Consider the following 22,057-nt stretch of genomic DNA (forward strand, 5'->3'; position numbering starts at 1 on the left):
AATTTCTTGAATATAAATCAGAGTTTACAACTTTAAACGGAATGCTACACTTCTTAAAAATTCATAAACCGAATAAATAACAATTTATTCTTCAAAATCATTTAACATAAGTATTTCAAAACTTCGCAGCGGAAATTAGTTCAACATAATAAAAGTATTTGGCACGCAGGCCTCATCACAAAATTCTCATAAGTCCTGTTCATCATTTATTCATAAAAATCCATAAGTAATACGTAAGGAATAGAAATAGAAGACATAATCCCATCCCGTTACGTATCAGAGCACCTAAGACACACTTGTGAGGAGTCCACTCACGACCGCAACTAATCCTGGTTACCTGCAAGTTACCCATACGAAGAGCAACATTTCCAAGCAGAGGGGTGAGATTTCTCAAACAATAATATAAAGCATATAAATCATGTAAAGTACATTCAACAACTTAAACATCCTATAATTCATTAATCATATCTAGCAACTTAAACTTCCTTAACTAGTATCATTATTCTTCCTACATTAGTCATATACTTCATATTATATCATCATATAAATATCATCACATATCTACAAATATTAGTCATAAGCATTATCATATATTCCTTTTAATCATAACACCTTAATCATAGACATAAACATCATCATATAACATCAAGTACTAATCATAATCATCAACTCATAAACAAACATCATCATCAAAACAATCATGAACATCAACAACAATAATCACTTAGCATCTTATAATCATCATAACAGCTTCTTAATCAAACTCATAATCGACTTCATAATCATAGTCATAAACAACTTCATGATCGACTCGACTCTTGACTTGACAATGCGACTCAACTTGACTATGCAACTCTTATCATCTTAAATCATCTTGAGTCATCATGAAAATGCAAATGCATGTGGTACCAATCTAGGGCATAAGCCCTCGTCGCTTGTGAGCATAAATATACTCCTAGGGCATAACCCCTCGTCGCTATTGAGCATAAATATACTCCTAGGGCATAAGCCCTCGTCGCTATTTGAGCAAAAGCTCCTAGGGCATGAGCCCTCGTCTCTGGTTGAGCATAAGCTCCATCGTCGTGGTTGAGCAAAAGCTCCAGGGCATGAGCCCTCATCTTTAAATGAGTATGCATGGACTCAACATCTTACGTCTTAGAATCTTCATGAACATCTATGACATCTTAACAACTTGACGACTTCATAACGACTCGACGACTTAACAACTTGACGACTTCATAACGACTCGACGACTTAACAACTTCATATCATCTTAACGTCTTAACATCTTAGCATCATGACAACATATGGATCACATAAATAATTCATGTCATATCATAATATAACAATATCAAATGATAATAAACAACATCTTAAAACATCATATTCATCAATCATAAACAACGTCATATTTAAACATCAACAATAATTCACTATGTATCTTTGTAAAAACATAATAAATTATCCACAACATATTTTCATGTCAAACCAAAGCTACTGGAAAGGTATCACAAATATCAACAACTTTCATGTTTACAACAAAGATCAATTCAAAACAGAAACATATGAACAAAACGCAAAAACATGAAACAGAGAATGCTGTCACCGTACAATTTCGCTAAGACCTCCCTGTAGTATTTTCATCATAACTCAAAGACCAAACATCATTTTCACGTCAAACCAAAGCCACTAGAAAGCTAACAAAATTATCTAAAACTTTCATGTTTACGCCTAAGACCAGTTCTATACCGATCAATACCAGTTTTCATTTTAAATTCGGAAAAGTTGTGCTGAAAGTCCATAAAAATTCACTGTGACCTACGTGCAGTAATTTGACCATAACTCAAGTTCTATATATCGTTTTGACGTGAGACCAACGGCATTAGAAAGCTAACATCCATACCTACAACTTTTGTGTTTACACCTAAGACCAATTCCGCACCGATCAATACAGGTTTTAATATCAAAATTCGAGCAGAATGCAGATTTTCTCCAAGTTTCACCTAATCTCATGGTTCTAACCTCAAAACTACTTCCAATAATCATCCTATGGATTATCTAAGGTTTGTACACAATTTCTACATCAATTCAACAAGTTTTCATCATCTAATCATCAAATCTCTCTCAAAACCCTAATTCTCAAATTCTCACAAACTCTCCCCAACTTGTTAGATGTAATCTAATGATTTAACAAATTAATATTAACGCAAGATAGTCTCACCCTCACCTTAGATTAATTTCTGAATCATCAGCAGCGTTCTTCTTTCCTAAGGTATTCTCCTCTTCTCTTGACTTTTCTCTTCTCTTCTCTTCTTTCTTGTTCTCCTCTTTTCCAAAAAGCGGTTTAAGGTAAACTTTTTCCAACCTAAGCTTCTCTATTTATAATACTAAAATATTCTTCCCAAATCTATTTAGTCCCAACAACTTATTCTTCTTTATATTCTAATCCCCAAATCCACTCACACTAATAATCCTCATATTCTAATAAATAATATTTCTCTACTAAATATAGTCTTCCACTAAATATATAATAATACACCATATAACAAATAATAGCATATTTCATCAAAATATATATGTATATAATATTTTAACACCAAATAACAAATATACCTCTTCATTGAATAATAAATATATTTCTACACTAGATAACATATATATTTCCACACAAAATAACATATATATTTCTACACTAAATAACATATATATTTCTACACAAAATAACAAATATATTTCTACACCAAATAATATATATATTTCTACATAAAATAACAAATATATCTCTTCATCAAATAACAAATATATTTCTACACAAAATAACCCCACAACTTAATATTTATTTTATTTTCGAATCTTATTTTATTAAACAATAAAATAAGTCACAACGTCTCATAAATTTCTCTAAAATCATATCAATCACATAAATCTTATAAATCACACTAATCATATAAATATATTCTAAAACTCATTTAAAATAATTAAATAAAAAGGAGGGCGTTACATAAGGTGCATTAGGCAGAGGCCGAGCAAGAGCAGCTAGAGCCACAACCTATTATTTTCCTTTATTGTCCTTTATCAATTCTCCATCTTTTTGCTTTGTAATTTAATTTGATGAACCAAATTTAATTAGAAAACTTAACGAACCAAATTAGCCCCCGAAAAATGTTTATGGTCATGACTTACCAAATTTTAAATTTTTCTTTACGGTGTCCCCATTCAAATTTACTGTATTTTTTCTTTTACATTTCTTTTACGCTATATTTTATCATTTTTGGCAACTAACTCTAGAATTATTTAACTTAAATATATTTTATCAAAAAATATAAAATATATGAACAAATATTTTGTAAAAAAAAATTAGTTTAATGATCGTATTTATTATGTTTTAAATTAATTGATGGCGAAATTTCGCAAGTGTACGAAACCGTTCAAGTAGTAAAGTTAAAACGGTAAGACCGAGTGTCGAACTCGAGGATCGCGTTATACTATCGAATTGTATTTAAGACTTAATTGAACAAAAAGGTACGAGATTTGTTCTTAGTGCAATAATGAAAATGACGGAAAGTAAAGTGATTAAGATTAATTGGAGAAAGATGCTAGGGATGAATTTCACTAGATGACCATGAAACGCTAATAACTTAGTCTCAACTATTGGATCGACTCATATGATTGTTACCGAATTATCTAATTTATTCTTGCCCTAATTCCTTAGTGACAAAAACTTTAAACCTAAACTAAAGACCTAATTCCTTAGTGAATTTGAAGATTAGGGTTAAGCATTAACGAACAAGAATTCTCTTAATGATTCCAAGGGTTCGTATCTATTCCTAGATTACAAAGGCAAGGATCTCTTATTTCAAAGCGTTTATCAATTCCACTTCCGTATCACAAAATAAACCATAAATCAATTTAAAGGCGGCCGACACAATAAAAAGCATTAAGAACGGAAATAAGAGAAACAATCATATGAATTTCAATCAATAATATAAACTAAGTCATAAGAAACATGTTCATCCTGGTCTATTCATCCCCAACAATGGAGGGTTTAGTTACACATAATTGAGCAATAAACAATAAAAGAAGAATTACAAGATGAATTCATGAATAAACCTTGTTAAAACTCCTTCAATGATGTTCCAAGTTGCTCCAAATTGCTCTCCTATGTGTTTCTAGGCCTTTTGATCTCCAAAAATCGTGATGATTCTTCAGAAACACCTCTTTTCTATTTATAAGAAGCTAAAAATCGGCCACCGTGCTCCAGAAATCGGTGGCCGATTTTCCAAAACGCGTGCCAGAAGTGCCAAAATCGGTGGCCGATTTTCTCTTATCGGTGGCCGATTTTTTTCGAAGCTGATGGCCTAAAACTGTAGCAAAAATCGGTGGCCGATTTTACAAATCGGTGGCCGATTTTCAGTTTTCAAAATCTTCATTTTCTTTCCTTTTGTAGCTTGTAACTCCATACATTGCAATGAATATGACCCAAAATGACATAAAAATGCCTAAGAAAAACTAGGATGACAGAGTGTCATCACAACCCCAAACTTGAACTATTCCTTGTCCTCAAGGAATTTACTTGCAACAGTGACAAACGACAGTAAAATAACAGGTACCTGATGAAATGATAGTACCCAAAAGTTCAATCTCCTCTAGCTAAAGATGAGCTAGTTTGACTTGTTCGCATCCACCGATTCACAACTCCACGCAAACATATGAAATAGGGTTCTACCAGTCGACATGCAGGTCTACATATTACCATACGCTTGAAAAGTTTCTAAACATCAATCAAAGTCAAAGTCATTACACACTTTCGAGGTCTTTAGGGTTGTAACGGGGCTTAGGTAAAAGGTGGGATATATTTGGATAAGTAGGCTACACAAAATTTGAGTTAGGCATTCCTACAAGTGATAAACAAAATTCAATCCCCCAATTCCCCTTTGAAATAACGATTCTAGGTACCTAGAGAACATTTTCAAAACTTGGGACACTTCGAGTTTGAAGTTTACTCGGATATAGCAATGTGTGTCCCTTTTTTCAATTTCATTCTTCTTCTTTTTTTCTCATTTCATTTTTTTTTTCAAACTTTTAGATACACCATTTTGTGTGTATTTTTCATTCTTTTCTTTCTTTCTTGTTCTTTAGTACCCCACCCCAAACTTATTAGGTTGCAAATTCCAAAGGCAACCCCAAACTTATCATTTAGCAACATTCTACATAGCCTAACTCAAAAATAAAATTTCGGGTTAATCATCCTAAAAGGCTCTAGGCTTCATTTGTAGTTTGTCACCGAACAAAAAGTTCTAAACCTACCGGCTCAAATTGGCTTAAAATGGATAAAGTAAAAGTAAACAAAATAGGGTAGGCTTCAAAAAGGCTCACAGGACCAAGCACTTTTGCCTCAGTGTGTAAATGACAAAGACCAATCAACAGTAGAGAAGCAATGCAAGTTCTAGAAATGTAGTTGCATGGAAATCTAATCTATCATATAAGTAAATTGAAAAACAAAGTTTGGCAATGAACCTTATGGCTGAGATTTCTGGGAGTTGTGACTACCTAGCAACGCCGTACACTTCGCCTTTAAAAACCAAGTCACTCCCCCGTTTGAACTTTCAGAATATCATTTCATCAACTCACTGTTACTAAACTGGAATAGGTCACCTGAAACAAACAAATTCGTTGATAATAAACAAGTTCAAGAACAAGTACAAATAAGGGACACTACTCATGTTCAAATCAAAATACAACTGAAACAAAGTACTAAATGACATAACAAAAATAGAAATACTGAAAGCGATAAAATAGTAACTGTTTGGGCTAGACAAGGTGCCCAAATCACTGTCGTGCTCCTGAGGACCCTCCTGGTCCTGAAGGTGGAAATGGATAGTAGAGAGGCTGTGATTCTGCCCCCGGATTCCTCTCAGCTTGAATCCGAAAGTACTCCGCTCTAATTCGCTCCTCCGCTCTGAGTCCCCGCTGCCTCTCTTCAGCAAAATAATTCTCCATCTCTAGTGGGCTAGCAAACCTGTCATAAGCATTAGTTCTTGCAGTAGCATTCTGGCGGTAATGCTCAGCTGCCTCGTAGAAAGGCTGAGGGAATGCGGGTGGCGGCATCCTATCTCTGGAAGAAATGTCTTGGGCCCAGTTGGCCATGGCATAGGTATACTCCATGAAATAAGGTGGAAGACCCTGCTGCTGCATCTGTGGTAGTGGCACCTGTTGTGGAGGCACCTGTGGGATGTGATCTTGCTCCATAGCCTGATGCTCTTCCGCCTCCCTAAACTTCCGATCATAAGCTTCCTGTTCTTTCTCAAAGCCTTCTAACACAGGATCAGATATAGGCCTCAAAGACCTCACATACACATCAGTGGGTTCGACCGGAACCTGAGCTTCCTGACATAGTCTATTAATCAAACAACAATGTCCTAAAGTATTCTTATCAGTGCTAATCAGCTTCCACAAACTATTAGTCATCAATCCAGCAACATCTATCTCATCATCAGCAATCATAGCAAGTAAAATAATTACCCGGTCTCGTATCATCTCAGCTGTTGACGAAGTTTGCTCAATGACAGTCAAGATAAACGAAGCCCACGCCTTGTACTCTGGCAGCAAATCAACAGTGTTAATCCTCTGAGGTCTAACCACCGGTCCTATCCATCCCTTCCCGTCTCTCATCAACCCTTCAAGCAACCCATCCCAATCACTTCGACTTCGGAAAGTACCATAGACCTCCTTCCGATACTCAACATCACACTTCTCCACGTCCCTCAAACCCAGCACTCGCTGAATGTTCCTCTTACAATAACTCACCTTCTTCCCACGCACATAAGTGTACCCATTTTTCTGAACAAATGCATTTGCCAAGAATTCTAAGGCAATGCTCGCATTACTCTCCTCGGTTACCATGTTCACAATTCCTTCCCACTTTCTAGCTTCAATTTGCCACACAAAAACAGGGTGTTTTGTTAACTTATCCATAGCAATACCCCTTTCTTTGTTGAAACCCCTCTTCTTAATCAAATTATATCTTTCCTCCGCAATCTCCGAAACAAACCTTTGGTATGGTGGTTGGATGGGTGGTTGAGGTTGTGGTGGGCTAGGTGGTTGTTGAGAAGAAGTTCCGGTAGATCTTTTTCCTCTAGTTCTCTTTGTGGTGGGTTCTTGAGCTTGGTTTTTGTTTTTGGCCATGGTTGTTGTTTGAATTGGGAAATGGGTATGTTAATTTGGGAATATGAATTTGGGGATAAAGTGAGGGTTTGATGAAATTGATAGAATTTGGGTTGAATTTGTTGATAAAAGTTTGTGGGTTAGATAGTTGATAATGATTTGTGATGGATTTGTGGTTTATGTATGATTTTTTTGAAGGTTATGGGTAGTGGGTTGTGGTGTGGTTGATGAGGGTTTATGAATTTGTGAGGTTAGAGATGAAGTTGTGTAGGTTTGTGAAAGGTGTATGAATGTTGAAGATGAAGATTGAATGAAGATTTGAGGTTTGGGTTGGTTTGAATGGTGAAGATGAAGATGGAGAGGTTGATTTTCGGTACCTAGAGGAAGTTGGGCAGCATAACTTTGCTTATGGAAGTTGGGGATGAAGGAATGAAGAGTAGGTACCCTTATAGCAGGCCGAAAATCGGCCATTGATAGAACAAAATCGGCCGCCGATGGGCAGCAAATCGGGCGCCGAAAATTACCGTGAGGAAGGCAAAATTTTTTACGAAAAATCGGGCCCCGATATAGGAGGATCGGCCGCCGATTTCTACCTTTTTTTTTTTTTTTTTTAAAAAAACTGTACAAAAATTGATGAAAAATATATTTTTGGTGTCAAAAATTGGTCACCGGTTGTGAAAAACGACTACCGATCTTTGACATTTTCAAAGGAAATTTCTGAATTTTTTGTGTGGGACTTCAAATCTGTAGCGCCCACATTTTTCATAAAATAAATGCAAAGATAACGAAAAGAAAAATATACCTACGATGGGTTGCCTCCCATCAAGCGCTGGTTTAACGTCCTAAGCTTGACGGTCCACTTCTCTTCCTTCAAGTGGAGTGCAGCGGGATAGACTCAGTTGGACGCTCTGACTCTCCCCCATAATATGGTTTGAGTCTCTGCCCATTCACTTTGAAAGTTCTATCAGAGTCTGGATCCTTCACCTCAACGGCACCGTAGGGATAAACTTTCACCACTTTAAATGGACCGGACCATCTTGATTTCAGCTTCCCAGGAAACAGTCTCAACCTGGAATTAAAAAGTAAAACCAATTGCCCTTCCCAAAATTCCCTATTTTGAATCTTTTTATCATGCCATTTCTTTGTTTTTTCTTTAAAAATTTTGGCATTTTCATAAGCGTAATTCCGGAATTCATCCAACTCATGAAGTTGAAGAATTCTGGATTCACCTGCTTTGGTAAGATCAAAATTCAGGAATTTAGTGGTCCATAATGCTTTGTGTTCAAGTTCCAAAGGTAAGTGACAAGATTTTCCATAGACAATTTGAAAAGGAGACATACCTATCGGAGTTTTGAATGCTGTTCTATATGCCCACAAGGCATCATCAAGCTTTAGTGACCAATCCTTTCGGGACGAGTTCACTGTTTTTTCAAGAATTTGCTTGATTTGCCTATTTGATACTTCCACCTGGCCACTTGTTTGAGGGTGATACGGTGTGGCAATCCGATGATGCACATTGTACTTTTTCAACAACGCCTCCATCTTTCGATTGAGGAAGTGGGTGCCTTCATCACTAATTAACGCTCTAGGTACCCCAAAGCGTGAAAAAATATTTTTCTTAAGAAAGGCAACCACTACTTGAGCATCATTGGTTTGCGTGGCCATTGCTTCTACCCACTTAGAAACGTAGTCCACTGCCACCAAAATGTACATCTTTGAGCATGAGGATGGGAATGGTCCCATGAAATCAATTCCCCATACATCAAAGATTTCCACTTCTAACACAGGATTTTGTGGCATCTCGTTTCTTTTTGAAATATTTCCTGTGCGTTGGCAGCGGTCACATTTCTTAACATAGGTGAAGGCATCTTTGAACAAAGTAGGCCAAAACAGGCCTGATTGTAGGACCTTTGCAGCAGTCCTATCCCCACTAAAGTGTCCCCCATAGCTGGAGTCATGGCAGTGCCACAACACTTTTTCTTGTTCATCTTCCGGGACACACCTTCTTAACAACCCATCAACCCCCCTTTTATACAAAAATGGTTCATCCCACACATACGACTTGCAGTCATGTAGGAATTTCTTACGTTGTTGGGAGTTAAAGTCAAGAGGAATAATCTTACCCACCATGTAGTTCGCAAAGTCCGCGAACCACGGCACCATCGTAACAGCTAAGATGTGCTCATCAGCAAAGAGGTCCTTGATAGGCCTTTCCTCCTCTGTTTCATCCATCTTCTCCAGGCGAGAAAGATGGTCAGCCACCGTGTTCTCCGATCCTTTCTTGTCACGGATCTCTAAATCAAATTCCTGCAACAACAGTATCCACCTAAGAAGCCTTGGCTTAGATTCCTGCTTAGAAAACAAATACCTTAGTGCAGCATGATCAGTGTAAACAATGACTTTAGACCCTAACAAGTAAGATCTAAATTTATCAAAAGCATAAACAACAGCCAGAAGTTCTTTTTCAGTGGTGGCATAATTAAGTTGTGCTGGATTCAAAACATGGCTGGCATAATAGATAACATGCAACAACTTATCTTTTCTTTGACCAAGTACTGCCCCAACAGCTATGTCACTTGCATCACACATAATTTCAAAAGGTAGTGACCAATCAGGTGCAATGACAATAGGGGCAGTGATCAATTTTTGCTTCAAAGTATTAAAAGCATTCAGACACTCATCATTGAATTGGAAAGGAATGTCTTTGACAAGCAGGTTAGTAAGGGGTTTTGCTATTTTTGAAAAATCTTTGATAAACCTCCTATAAAAACCTGCATGGCCTAAAAAACTTCGAATGCCTTTCTCATTAGTGGGAGGAGGGAGTTTTTCAATTACTTCAATTTTAGCTTGGTCAACCTCTATCCCCTTGTGGGAGATTCGGTGACCCAAAACAATTCCCTCTCTCACCATGAAATGGCATTTTTCCCAGTTTAGGACTAAATTAGCTTTTTGACACCTTTCCAATACAAGAGATAAATTATGCAAACAATTATCAAAAGAAGAGCCAAAGACAGAGAAATCGTCCATAAAAACTTCGATATGTTTTTCAAGCATATCGGAGAATATGGACATAACACACCTTTGAAACGTGGCAGGGGCATTGCATAGCCCAAATGGCATCCTCCTGTAAGCAAATATCCCATAAGGACATGTGAAAGCAGTTTTCTCTTGATCTTCAGGTGCCACCGCAATCTGATTATACCCGGAGTAACCGTCCAAGAAGCAGTAGTACTCATGACCCGCTAACCTCTCAAGCATTTGATCAATGAAAGGTAGTGGGAAGTGATCCTTTCTGGTTGCAGTGTTCAGCCTTCTGTAGTCAATACAAACTCTCCACCCGGTGACTGTACGTGTTGGGATCAGCTCATTCTTCTCATTTGTAACCACGGTAGTCCCACCCTTTTTAGGAACAACTTGGACGGGACTCACCCACGAACTGTCAGAAATGGGATAAATGATACCAGCTTCAAGTAACTTCACCACCTCCTTTCTAATCACCTCTTTCATGGCTGGATTTAGTCTTCGTTGTGGCTGCACCACCGGCTTGAAGTTATCCTCCATCAATATTTTATGCATGCAGAAAGTAGGACTTATGCCTTTCAAATCCTCAATAGACCAACCCAAAGCACCCTTGTACATTCTAAGCACCCTTAACAATTTTTCTTCTTCAAGTTTGCTCAAGTTAGAACTAATAATGGCTGGGTACTTCTCTTTCTCACCAAGGAACACATACTTCAAGTGAGAGGGTAATTGTTTGAGTTCAACTACATGTGCTTCCTTTGATTTCTCCACAACTTCGTTTTGAGGATGAAGTTCCTCCCACCTAGTAGGGGTGCGACGGTTGTGGGATGGAGAGGCCTCCAACATAGCTAAGACTTCACCTTCTTTAGGATCCTCACTTTCTTGTGCAATTTCCGGTGGCAAGCTTAGGACTCTTTCAAGTGGTAGGGCTGGTATCTCTTTTTGGAGTTTTTCTTTCACAAAGGATTTGATCATGTCGACCCTATAGCATTTTTCTTCTTCGGGGTGCTTCATAGCTTTTAGAACATTCAACTTCACCACCTCATCAAAGAATTTCAAAGTTAAAGTGCCATCTTTCATGTCAATTAAACACCTCCCGGTTTGCAAGAACGGTCTTCCGAGTATCAAAGGAATATCATCATCTTCTTCCATCTCAAGAACGACAAAATCCACCGGGAAGATGAATTTATCAACTTTCACAAGAACATCTTCAACTATGCCATAGGGGAATTTGTAAGACTTATCTGCAAACTGTAGAGTCATCCTTGTGTCTCTTACTCTTCCGATGCCTAACTTCTTATAAATAGACAAAGGCATCAAGCTCACACTAGCTCCAAGATCAATCAACGCCTTCTTAAAAGTTCTATCTCCAATGGTACAAGGAATCGTAACACTACCCGGATCTTTTAGCTTCCTTGGGATTTTTCTTTGTAAAACAGCACTACATTGCTCGGTGAGCATCACATCTTCATCATCAATTGTTCTCTTCCTTGAAAGGATGTCCTTCATGAATTTTGCATATGAAGGCATTTGTTGGAGAGCTTCAGCAAATGGGATGTTGATTTGTAGCTTTTTGAACATCTCGATGAATTTTGCAAAGCACTTCTCATCTTTTTCTCTCTTCAACCTTTGAGGATACGGCAGCTTGATTTGTGGCTTTGGAAGATCATCGTTCTTTTTCTTTTCTGGCTCCTCGACAACATGAGTATCAACAGTATCATGCACCTCAAGCTCCACTTCAATTAGTTCAGGAGATGAGTCACCTTCATCATGTTTAGCTTGAGATGATAGTGATTCATCCTTTTTCATGCTTCTTGTGGTAACCATGTTCACATTTTCATGATCCCTTGGATTGATTACAGTGTTGCTTGGAAGGGTTCCTGGAGCTCGTTGAGTGAGTTGTTGAGCAATTTGACCAACTTGAGTTTCAAGATTTTTGATTGAAGCCCTTGTATTCTTTTGAGCCTCTCTGGTTTCTTGAGCCAAGGAATTCATGTTGGTAGCCATTGCTTCAATTGCTAACTCCCAATCCGCCTTCTTCGGTGCTTGGTTTGATGAACCTCCTTGATAACCCCCTTGTTGTTGATTTTGGGAACCACCTTGTTGATTTTTCCAAGAGAAATTTGGATGGTTCCTCCAGCCTGGATTATATGTATTTGCAAAAGGGTTATTTCTAACCTGGTTCCCTTGACTGCTGAGGTAGTTCACCATCTCCACTTGGGTTGCATCCATGGGCACATCACAATGCATAGTGAAATGAGGGCCAGCGCACCAATCACATTTAACAGTGTTCATTTGATTCACCGGAGCAACTTGGGGTTGAGTTAAGTTGAGTGCTGCCATTTTCTTTGATACTTCAGCAGCGACTGCATCTTGAATCTGCTTACCAGTTAGTATGCTTTGAGCATTTTTGAGCTCAAGTTGATTCAGATCTATGAGTCCTCCCCTTGTACCACCGGTTCTATCATACATCTCCATTTGTTCATTAAGTGCAACAGCTTCAATGATTTTGATTATCTGAGAGGCGGTTTTGAAATTGATGGAACCACCGGAAGCTGTGTCGAGAACTTGTCTAGTAGCCAGACGTAGACCATTACAAAACATCTGCATTTGAACCGTAGTATCAAAGTTGTGCTCGGGACATGCTGAGATTAACTTCTTGTACCTTTTATAAGCTTCTCCCAAGGACTCTCCCTCTTTCTGTTGGAAGCTGGAAATGTCTTGACGCCTCCTCACAAATAGAGCTGTAGGAAAGAATTGCTCCAAGAACTTATCTTCCATCTCATTCCAAGTTGTTATGCTACCAGCCGATAAAGAGTCAAACCACTCATAAGCATCATCAGTTAAAGTGAACGGGAACAGTCTCAATCTTTTTGCTTCCTCAGAGTGCCCTTGTACCTTAGCTGTCTCACAAAGTATCAAGAAACTCTTCAAGTGCTTGTTGGCATCTTCATTGTACTTCCCCGCATACTGATTCTCCTTCAACTCCCGCAACAGACCGGGATTGATCTCAAACTTGTTTACCGTCACAGGCTGATTAGTGATGGTCAGCCTGTTTCGGTTTCTGTCACGGGCCCCATAGTCTCCTAGAAGTCTTTCTTCAGGTGGTGGTGGTGGTGGCGGTTGTCCCTCCGCCATCTCTTCGTCTAACTGCTCGTCCGTGTCAACCTCTACTCCGCTGGTCCCTTCCTTTTCTCGAAGTTTTCGGAGTTTTGTTTCTTTCCGGATGGCTCGGCAGTACTTTTCAACTTCTGGAATAAAGGTAAGTTCAGCTGAGGGCTGGCCTCGCATACAAGGTTAGACAATGAGTGAGTAATAATTTTAAAAACAAAAATAAAAACAATAATTTTGTTGCAGAGCAAAAAATTTCAATTAAGAAAATAAAATTCAATAGTGATTTGGCAATCCCCGACAACGGCGCCAAAAACTTGATGGCGTATTTCGCAAGTGTACGAAACCGTTCAAGTAGTAAAGTTAAAACGGTAAGACCGAGTGTCGAACTCGAGGATCGCGTTATACTATCGAATTGTATTTAAGACTTAATTGAACAAAAAGGTACGAGATTTGTTCTTAGTGCAATAATGAAAATGACGGAAAGTAAAGTGATTAAGATTAATTGGAGAAAGATGCTAGGGATGAATTTCACTAGATGACCATGAAACGCTAATAACTTAGTCTCAACTATTGGATCGACTCATATGATTGTTACCGAATTATCTAATTTATTCTTGCCCTAATTCCTTAGTGACAAAAACTTTAAACCTAAACTAAAGACCTAATTCCTTAGTGAATTTGAAGATTAGGGTTAAGCATTAACGAACAAGAATTCTCTTAATGATTCCAAGGGTTCGTATCTATTCCTAGATTACAAAGGCAAGGATCTCTTATTTCAAAGCGTTTATCAATTCCACTTCCGTATCACAAAATAAACCATAAATCAATTTAAAGGCGGCCGACACAATAAAAAGCATTAAGAACGGAAATAAGAGAAACAATCATATGAATTTCAATCAATAATATAAACTAAGTCATAAGAAACATGTTCATCTAGGTCTATTCATCCCCAACAATGGAGGGTTTAGTTACACATAATTGAGCAATAAACAATAAAAGAAGAATTACAAGATGAATTCATGAATAAACCTTGTTAAAACTCCTTCAATGATGTTCCAAGTTGCTCCAAATTGCTCTCCTATGTGTTTCTAGGCCTTTTGATCTCCAAAAATCGTGATGATTCTTCAGAAACACCTCTTTTCTATTTATAAGAAGCTAAAAATCGGCCACCGTGCTCCAGAAATCGGTGGCCGATTTTCCAAAACGCGTGCCAGAAGTGCCAAAATCGGTGGCCGATTTTCTCTTATCGGTGGCCGATTTTTTTCGAAGCTGATGGCCTAAAACTGCAGCAAAAATCGGTGGCCGATTTTACAAATCGGTGGCCGATTTTCAGTTTTCAAAATCTTCATTTTCTTTCCTTTTGTAGCTTGTAACTCCATACATTGCAATGAATATGACCCAAAATGACATAAAAATGCCTAAGAAAAACTAGGATGACAGAGTGTCATCATTAATATATAAAAAATTTATTTATTTAAATTAAATAATATATCTACATTTAGTATTGATCTACATATACATTCGACTAAGCACATTTACTTGAATTTAGCTATGTCCATTTTAGTAATTACACATTCAAAAGCAATTTTGATAAAAACTATCCAAACAACATTCAATTTGTTTAATCAATTCTGCATTATTGTATCCAAACATAAATTAATTCTCTCAAAATCAATTATGTCAGAATCAATTCTAGAATCAATTATATCCAAAGCTGAACCAAACACACACTTAGTTACACATTGAAATGTGTCAACAATGGAAAGTTCATTAAGTTGATTACTCGAAGGGAGGATCGATTCATACACGCCATTTGAGTTAACGGACTAGAAGAGCTTGCTACCACATGCTACACCATGATTGATCACAACCTCTTGTCGGCCTTTTTAGGAGGTGGAACTCGAAGACATCTAGCTTTCATCTCTCGATTTAGGATATGAAACTGATATTGGATGATTTGTCATGTCTACTGCATCTTTGCATCCATGATAGTTTGTTGAACCATGGCCAAAAAACCATGCATGATACAATCAGTCTAATGGCGGAGTTTATTGGTGATGACTCGTATAAGGCTTGCTGGGAAATGGATAAGATAAATGGGCCTCATGCATTAATTGTACAATGTCGGGTGTCCCTATTTTTCTTGTCGGGATCCACCATCTTCTTTGACAAGAGTGCCACATATGTTGATGTGCCGTACTTGAAGTTTTTCAAGGACCTTGATATGGTATATGGATGGATCAGATGTGGAACTTGCGTGTGGTTTGGTAGACCATATCAAGAAATTAGAGCAAGTTTGATAATCATGTGTGTTACATATGATAAGGAAAAGAACATGCTTGCCCTAATTTCTTTGTATATCTTGGATCAGATGTGGAACTTGCATAGTTGATAACATTTGATCATATTATTCAGGCAAGTTTGATTAGCCCCAGTACATACAAAGAAATTAGGGCGAGCATGGTTGAACCCAATGAAGAAATTTGTTGACTTATCCATAATTTTTTGTGTGTTTAATGTACACTTTTAGCTTATGTTGTTGTAGTTGAACTATGTTGTTATTGTTTTTGTTAGTTGAATTATATATATATATATATATATATATATATATATATATATATATATATATATTGTTGTAGAATTTGATTTATTAAAAGTGTTTTTATGACTTCTTATAATCTGAACCATAAAAACAACTTCAAATTATATAATTCAAACAAGAATAATTTTAGAAAAATGCAAAGCGCGTGAGAGAGGTGAGGGGAAAAAGAATTTCACTTTGGAGAGAGAGAGAGAGAGAGAGAGAGAGAGAGAGAGAGAGAGAGAGAGAGAGAGGATGTGTATAAAAGTGAAATGATTTTTTTTGTGTTTACGAATAGGGAAGACATTTTAGAGTTTGGTCACATCATTATGGTTTCCTGAAATCTGCTTTCCTCCAACTTTGTCAACTCTCGGGTGGCGTTTGTTAGGAGACAAACAAATGCGGTTGTTCATACTATTGCAGGAGAGACCACATTTCCATCTAGTTCCGCTATTTATTTTCATATACCTCAATGTATTGAGACTTTGATTGTTAATGAAATGCTATTAACACTTACCTAAGAAAAAAAGTAATCCATCTTCTATAGTGTACAAAAAAAAAATTCACATCATACTTGTCCCTTTCATCTTTTACAAAAAAAACCAATCTATGATGTACCAAAAAAAAAAAACCAATCTGAATAGACTAGTACTAATTTTCTACTTTTTGACAAGCAATCCATCTTCTATAGTTAAGACAGGCTAATATCATGTCATATGTGACGGCTGTTTTACTACTAATTAAGGGAATACTTTCCTTATTCTAAAAAAAATAAAAATAAAACACTTTCCTTTTTCTTTTTGTTTTGAAAAATTGCTTTTCATGTTCAACTAATTTATTCTTATATTTTCTTCATGCACAAGTTCATGAAAGAAAGTGCAATTTTATCTATCCTTTATTTTTTGGGTGGGGGAAGGGGTAGGGACATGAAGAAACATGTTGTCATTTGTTGGGTTTGGATGATTAATTGGACGATGAATGGAAGCACAATGAGTCAATGACAATATCTTATTCCTTCCTTCCTTGTGATAACAATTTAGGTCCCACTTTGGCTAATTTGAGCATTATAAAATTATAAGAGGAAGACACAAAACCTACTCCTCTACACTCTTAAACAAAACCAATAAGTTATAAATTTTTTTGAACAACCAATAAGTTATATATTGATTAAAAAAAATATCCAAATTTAATTTGTAACTAAAATAATCAATAATTGTATTCCCCAAATTATGATTTCCTCTCATTTACTTTATTATGAAAACTTGTTTATGTGAATATGTATTAGAAAGGTGCTTTCAATAATAATATTTGTTGAAATTAACTTAATCGGAGCATATTTATAAATAAGAGTTTACATGAGTTGAATTCCAATAAGTCACCCCAGACACAGAGTTGATTTATATGCTATTGTATATAAGTAATCCAAATTTAACTTAATGGTTTGTACTTATAATTAACTTAATGGTTTGTAGTTATAACAAATGTATTTTCGCAATAATGTTAATGTTAATATAAGCTGAAACTTTTTTGTGGGTTCAAGTTATGAAAAGGACTGTCGGCAACAGAATGTTTTCTATTTTTGGGTAGAAATCAAAAGGATGTTGTGAAGTTTTGTACGTTTATAAATTATAAATAAAATTTAATCATAAATATGAAACAAGTCTTACTTATTTATTTGACCCCCACCCCCCACCCCCACCCCCACCCGATACCACCCGTTCTCTCCATAGAATCATTTTGAAATATTGTCCTCTACGTATTTGCTACATTTTGTATAAAAGTACTACATTAAAGTTTTCCTTCATTACCCTAGCAATTTTTTTTAAGAAGCTAAATTAGCCCACTTAAATTGTTATTGTGGAGAATCGAACCTAAGATCTCGAAAAGGAGCACACTTTCAGGTCCCAAGCCAATACCACTAGGCTTACCCTTAACAATTTTAATTCATAAAATATTTTTCGTCAACACTTTTTTCGTCAACACTTTTAGTCCATTGCAAGTATCTTACTATGCATTTATGACAGTGATTAATAAGTTTAGGGAAAATATAATGTCATAGTATCTCGATATACACCTATAAATTACTGAATAAACACAATGAGTGTCTTAAACATTTTCAACTTATTTCCATAGATCTTTGAAAAAAGAAATTATTTCCATAGAGTTCCATGTGTAACTCCTGAATAAACATCCAATTAACTTCCGTTTACTTTCAGAGATCTAGTAATTTTGGATTCATAATTGTTAAAAATTCATCAATCGAAGAAAAGATAAAAAGATTGAGAGGAAACATCATAAAATATGTTTACATGCACTCTTGAAAAATTGTAAAAAGACAAATAAAAACTGGTTGAAGTAATTTGAGGTCATTCTACAAACAAGGAAACAATCATATGTTTGCTAAAATTCAATAAGAAAATATTTTACACGACCAAATATCCAAAAGGGTGTGTATACAAACCTCACCCTCTGAGACATAAAAGGAGAATATAGCACATCCATTTACACTATTACACACCACCTAAGATCAAAGTTGTTGTAATGTAAGAGAAACACAGAATTCTAACAACAACTAAGCAATAAAATAGCATCGACTTATCAAGGGGTCAATAGAAGTCCTAGTAAACCATTCATACTTGAACAGTGGTTAGCGTCACTAAACATCGCCGTTACCTTGCTGAGCCTTTGACTCATAAAAGAGCCTTACAGTAGAGTAAATGGTAGAAGGTTCAGCCATTGCACCATTGCCATAATCCCCACAAGCTAACCTCTTTGTAACAGGTGGAATGAGAGAAATACCAAGCTCGTCAATGGAGATGAGATGCCGCTCTGTGAAAGGATTGTTCCACATAAAAGTGTTCATGGCTGGTGCAACAAAGAATGGCTTGCTATAGTCCCAGGCTCGCACGATACATGTGAGTAGATTGTCACACAACCCTCCAGCAATCTACAACAGCAAACATTTTAAGTTATAGACACGAAAAAAGTTGCAATTTCAATTACTTAAGTATAATAGAAACATGCATGTAACCATACATAAGATGTACATACACAACTGACCATCATGTTAGGATTATAGAATAGAGGGAAATTAGAGTAGTTAAAGTAGATATCAGTTGTTAAAGTAATTAGATAGTTATTTGTTTAGTTAGTTCGTAGTCACATAATTCGCAATTCACATTGGTACACGGTACAGGTACAGGTTCGCGGTACACAACATGTGAAGAATTCGGTGCATTTCCCCGTTTATTTATTTAATTTTTATTTTATAGTTCAAACCGTTTTTTTCACCAATCAGCGTTATCCTTTCTTTGGTACGCCTGGTATGGCAGTTTGTGCGAATTCCACGTGAATTGATGCATCTCAATATGTAGAAGTACCCGAATTAGGTACTCGCGAATTGGTTTGCGCCTTCACGGTTCTCTGCCTAGTGCACGAATTTTGTTACTATGAGTTAGTTAGCTAGGTTTAAGGTTGTTAGTTAGATTTCTATTTGGGTTTTGTTTTATGTTGTATTTTCTGTTATAGGTTAGTTGCCATGGATCCTTACCCATTATCCCTTTCTTTTGTAACAGAAGGTCTATAAATATAACCTTCTTCCCTTAGAAAAGGATCTTTGGCCTATATCTTAGTTGTAATTGGTTTTATAACCAGTAAAGGAGAGCTTGCTCCCTCGTTATTTCTTATTCTTAATCAAAAGTGTTTTTTCTTTCGAATCCAACTCTTGGGTTGCTAACATCATATAACGGATAGGAACACATCATCACACAAACTTGCCAGAACTAAAGAAATTGGAAAGTCTTTAGATCCTATTAACTTTCTAAAACCATTTTCAGTTTCAATTTCTAAAATTTGTGTTCAGTTTAAATTACTAACAAGGAGATTGAAGACTTTTGTAGTAAACAATTGTGATAGTAAGAGGAAGACTGGCTAGGAAAAATGCATTTCTAGAAACAATACAAACAGTGGTTTAGCATTTTCAAAATTTATGAAAAATGTTATTTCTGTTTTTAGAAATTGTAAAAGAAAATGGTGAAGAAAATATTTGATTTATATTCTAATGTTTATTTGTTGAATTGAAAATGAAAACAGGAAGCATGGAAGTAAACGGGCCTTTATATCAGCCCATTTTCAAACTAATTACCTTGCCAAGAGTGTTTGCCGACAATGGAGCAATGACCATGATATCAGCCCATTTGCGAAGCTCAATGTGAAGCACACTATCGCCTAGTTTCTTCCAACTAGACCATTCATCATCGTCCGTATACAAAATCACATCTTTAGGAATGGCTGTTCTTTCAATAAAATGCAAAGACGATTTTGTGGCAACAGCTCTTACTTCTGCCCATTCAGAGAAACAATGACAAAGATTTGCAAATTTAACCGCAGCAACACTTCCACTAGTAGCGAGTAAAATCCGAGGCTTCCTGGGAGCAGCAATATTCACTGACATATTCTCTCCAACTGAACTCACAGGTTCTGGGCTGGCCATCATCAACCAGAGATTTCAACAAAGATCTTAAATATCGACCATTCAAACAGGAGTTTCAGCTTGCTCAAAAAACAAACCTTCAAATTGATAACGTAAAATCCCTTTAGAGGACAGTACATAATAAAAATTGCAGAGTCCATCTAAAAAAGATTCCTTAGTTATTAAAATTGAAATTGTTATTATAGATGAATTCAATGGACAGCAAAACACCCAACCTAAAACGTATATTCTTCACTCTCTATGAAGCAGGAAACAGACACGGACACGACACAGATAATAATTTCAGAAAATCATATAACTCAATGTGATCATATCCGTCTATGTCGTGTCGAAGTTGGACACGCTCGGCTCCATGCTTCATAGTATATTGTACTAATTAAAATATACGTTTTGAAAAGAATTTATTATAAGTTACTTTACATATTACTACTATATTGGTAAAATACCAAACCATAAATCAACTTCTAAATGACATGAGTTTGTCAGAGCTACCTACCATCTCTTTGTCATGTTAAACTGAACTATAAACTTAAACTAACGAGATAAAATCTCCATAAGAGGTAGGACTTATATCCAAAATATAATTTTTTACAAAATATACAAGCATTGTTAAAACATTTTCTGAGCTATAACATTTTCAGTAGTAATGTCATAATTTCTTTGTGTAAACAGGATTAAAACTTGATAATCCGACTTGAAGCATCCCCTAGTATGACTCGTACTCTCTAAGCACAATTCATAACTTTGTAATAGTGCTTCATGTTTTGCACAAATCTCACTGTCGATTGGTGTATCTTTTATTCTGTTTTGTTTTGATAAGCTAAAATCTGCTCCTCGACTCTTTTTACCTGTTCTATTACATTACCCACTATGTCGTAATTTGATCCACATAGCCGACCCCACTTAGTGGGATAAGGCTTGGTTGTTGTTGATGTATTACATTACCCATTTGTAGATTGATCTTCCCCTGACTCTTTTTACCAGATTCATACTAAGTGTTGCCTTAGACAGTTTTACAATCAATGATAATCATATGAATGTGCACTAAAGATTAATCTCACAAGCATCAACACTGATCATTAACACACAAATCATCAAAACGAGGGATAAAAACTTGCACGAACATCAACTTGAGTACTTGTGAATATAGGGAAATTCGAAACAGAGGACAAGCATCAACAGCATTTTCACAAACAGTTAACATGCAAAATCCAAAACTAGAAAAATGAGTAAGAGAATTCTGACCTCAAACAGCAGCGAAATCAATTCTTAAAATCTTCAAAACCTTCACTTCTCGTCTTGTCTTGTGTTGTGTTTCATAGATCTGCGCTACAAGAAAAAAACTCCTTTTATAAATTATTAAGAGGGAAGACTTTTTTTTATTTTATTTTATTTTATTTCTTGTTTTTATTAAATTTAAATGTGAAATGGAGATTCCAACATTTGAACTCAGTGGACATGGTTCACTTTGGATGAAAACTAAACCGGACCAAAGTAAATTGTTTGTTAAATTCAAAATAACCGAACTGAATGGAACTATTCTAAACTGAATTGAACTGATTTGAACCGAACTAAATTGTTATTATTGGTACCATTGAAAAAAAATATAAAAAACCAAACGAAATCGAATTTTAGAACTTCTAAAACCGAGCCGAACCGAACTGTTTTGAACTAGACTGAACTGA

The 22,057-nt window shown here is 36.2% G+C and overlaps 2 protein-coding genes across 3 annotated transcripts; both read right to left on the bottom strand.

The window, feature by feature from the left end:
- Positions 1–7,946: 7,946 nt before the first annotated feature.
- On the bottom strand, positions 7,947–13,476 carry LOC146898073 (uncharacterized). The gene is made up of 3 exons (XM_085736505.1): positions 11,041–13,476; positions 10,529–10,662; positions 7,947–8,125 (listed from the first exon to the last, which is right to left on the bottom strand). Exons 1-3 carry the CDS (start codon positions 13,474–13,476, stop codon positions 8,035–8,037), a joined length of 2,661 nt encoding a protein of 886 aa, XP_085592631.1. The 3' UTR covers positions 7,947–8,034.
- A 4,756-nt stretch (positions 13,477–18,232) lies between these two features.
- LOC146898074 (phosphopantothenoylcysteine decarboxylase HAL3a) lies at positions 18,233–21,939 on the bottom strand. Of its 2 annotated transcripts, none has more exons than XM_085733309.1 (3): positions 21,618–21,939; positions 20,025–20,364; positions 18,233–18,827 (listed from the first exon to the last, which is right to left on the bottom strand). In XM_085733309.1, exons 2-3 carry the CDS (start codon positions 20,331–20,333, stop codon positions 18,537–18,539), a joined length of 600 nt encoding a protein of 199 aa, XP_085589435.1. In that variant the 5' UTR covers positions 20,334–20,364; positions 21,618–21,939; the 3' UTR covers positions 18,233–18,536. The 2 variants fall into 2 exon arrangements, with proteins under 2 accessions (XP_085589435.1, XP_085589434.1); XM_085733308.1 differs by having other exon boundaries at positions 20,025–20,449; positions 21,618–21,846.
- Between the last annotated feature and the right edge of the window lie 118 nt (positions 21,940–22,057).

Source organism: Medicago sativa, chromosome 8, assembly GCF_051527215.1.
Source record: "Medicago sativa cultivar Bolivia chromosome 8, Bolivia_mono, whole genome shotgun sequence".
Classification (NCBI taxonomy): Eukaryota; Viridiplantae; Streptophyta; class Magnoliopsida; order Fabales; family Fabaceae; genus Medicago; species Medicago sativa.

What these genes read in the sequence shown, in the direction of transcription:
- LOC146898073 (XM_085736505.1), bottom strand. Translation starts at nt 13,476, where the DNA reads ATGCGAGGCCAGCCCTCAGCTGAACTTACCTTTATTCCAGAAGTTGAA. An exon ending in AGGATCCTAAAGAAGGTGAA is followed by an intron (nt 10,663 to 11,040) that starts GTCTTAGCTATG and finishes GCCATGAAAGAG; the next exon opens with GTGATTAGAAAGGAGGTGGT. An exon ending in GTTACAAATGAGAAGAATGA is followed by an intron (nt 8,126 to 10,528) that starts GCTGATCCCAAC and finishes AGACTCTGATAG; the next exon opens with AACTTTCAAAGTGAATGGGC.
- LOC146898074 (XM_085733308.1), bottom strand. Translation starts at nt 20,375, where the DNA reads ATGATGGCCAGCCCAGAACCTGTGAGTTCAGTTGGAGAGAATATGTCA. An exon ending in CGGCAAACACTCTTGGCAAG is followed by an intron (nt 18,828 to 20,024) that starts GTAATTAGTTTG and finishes TTGCTGTTGTAG; the next exon opens with ATTGCTGGAGGGTTGTGTGA.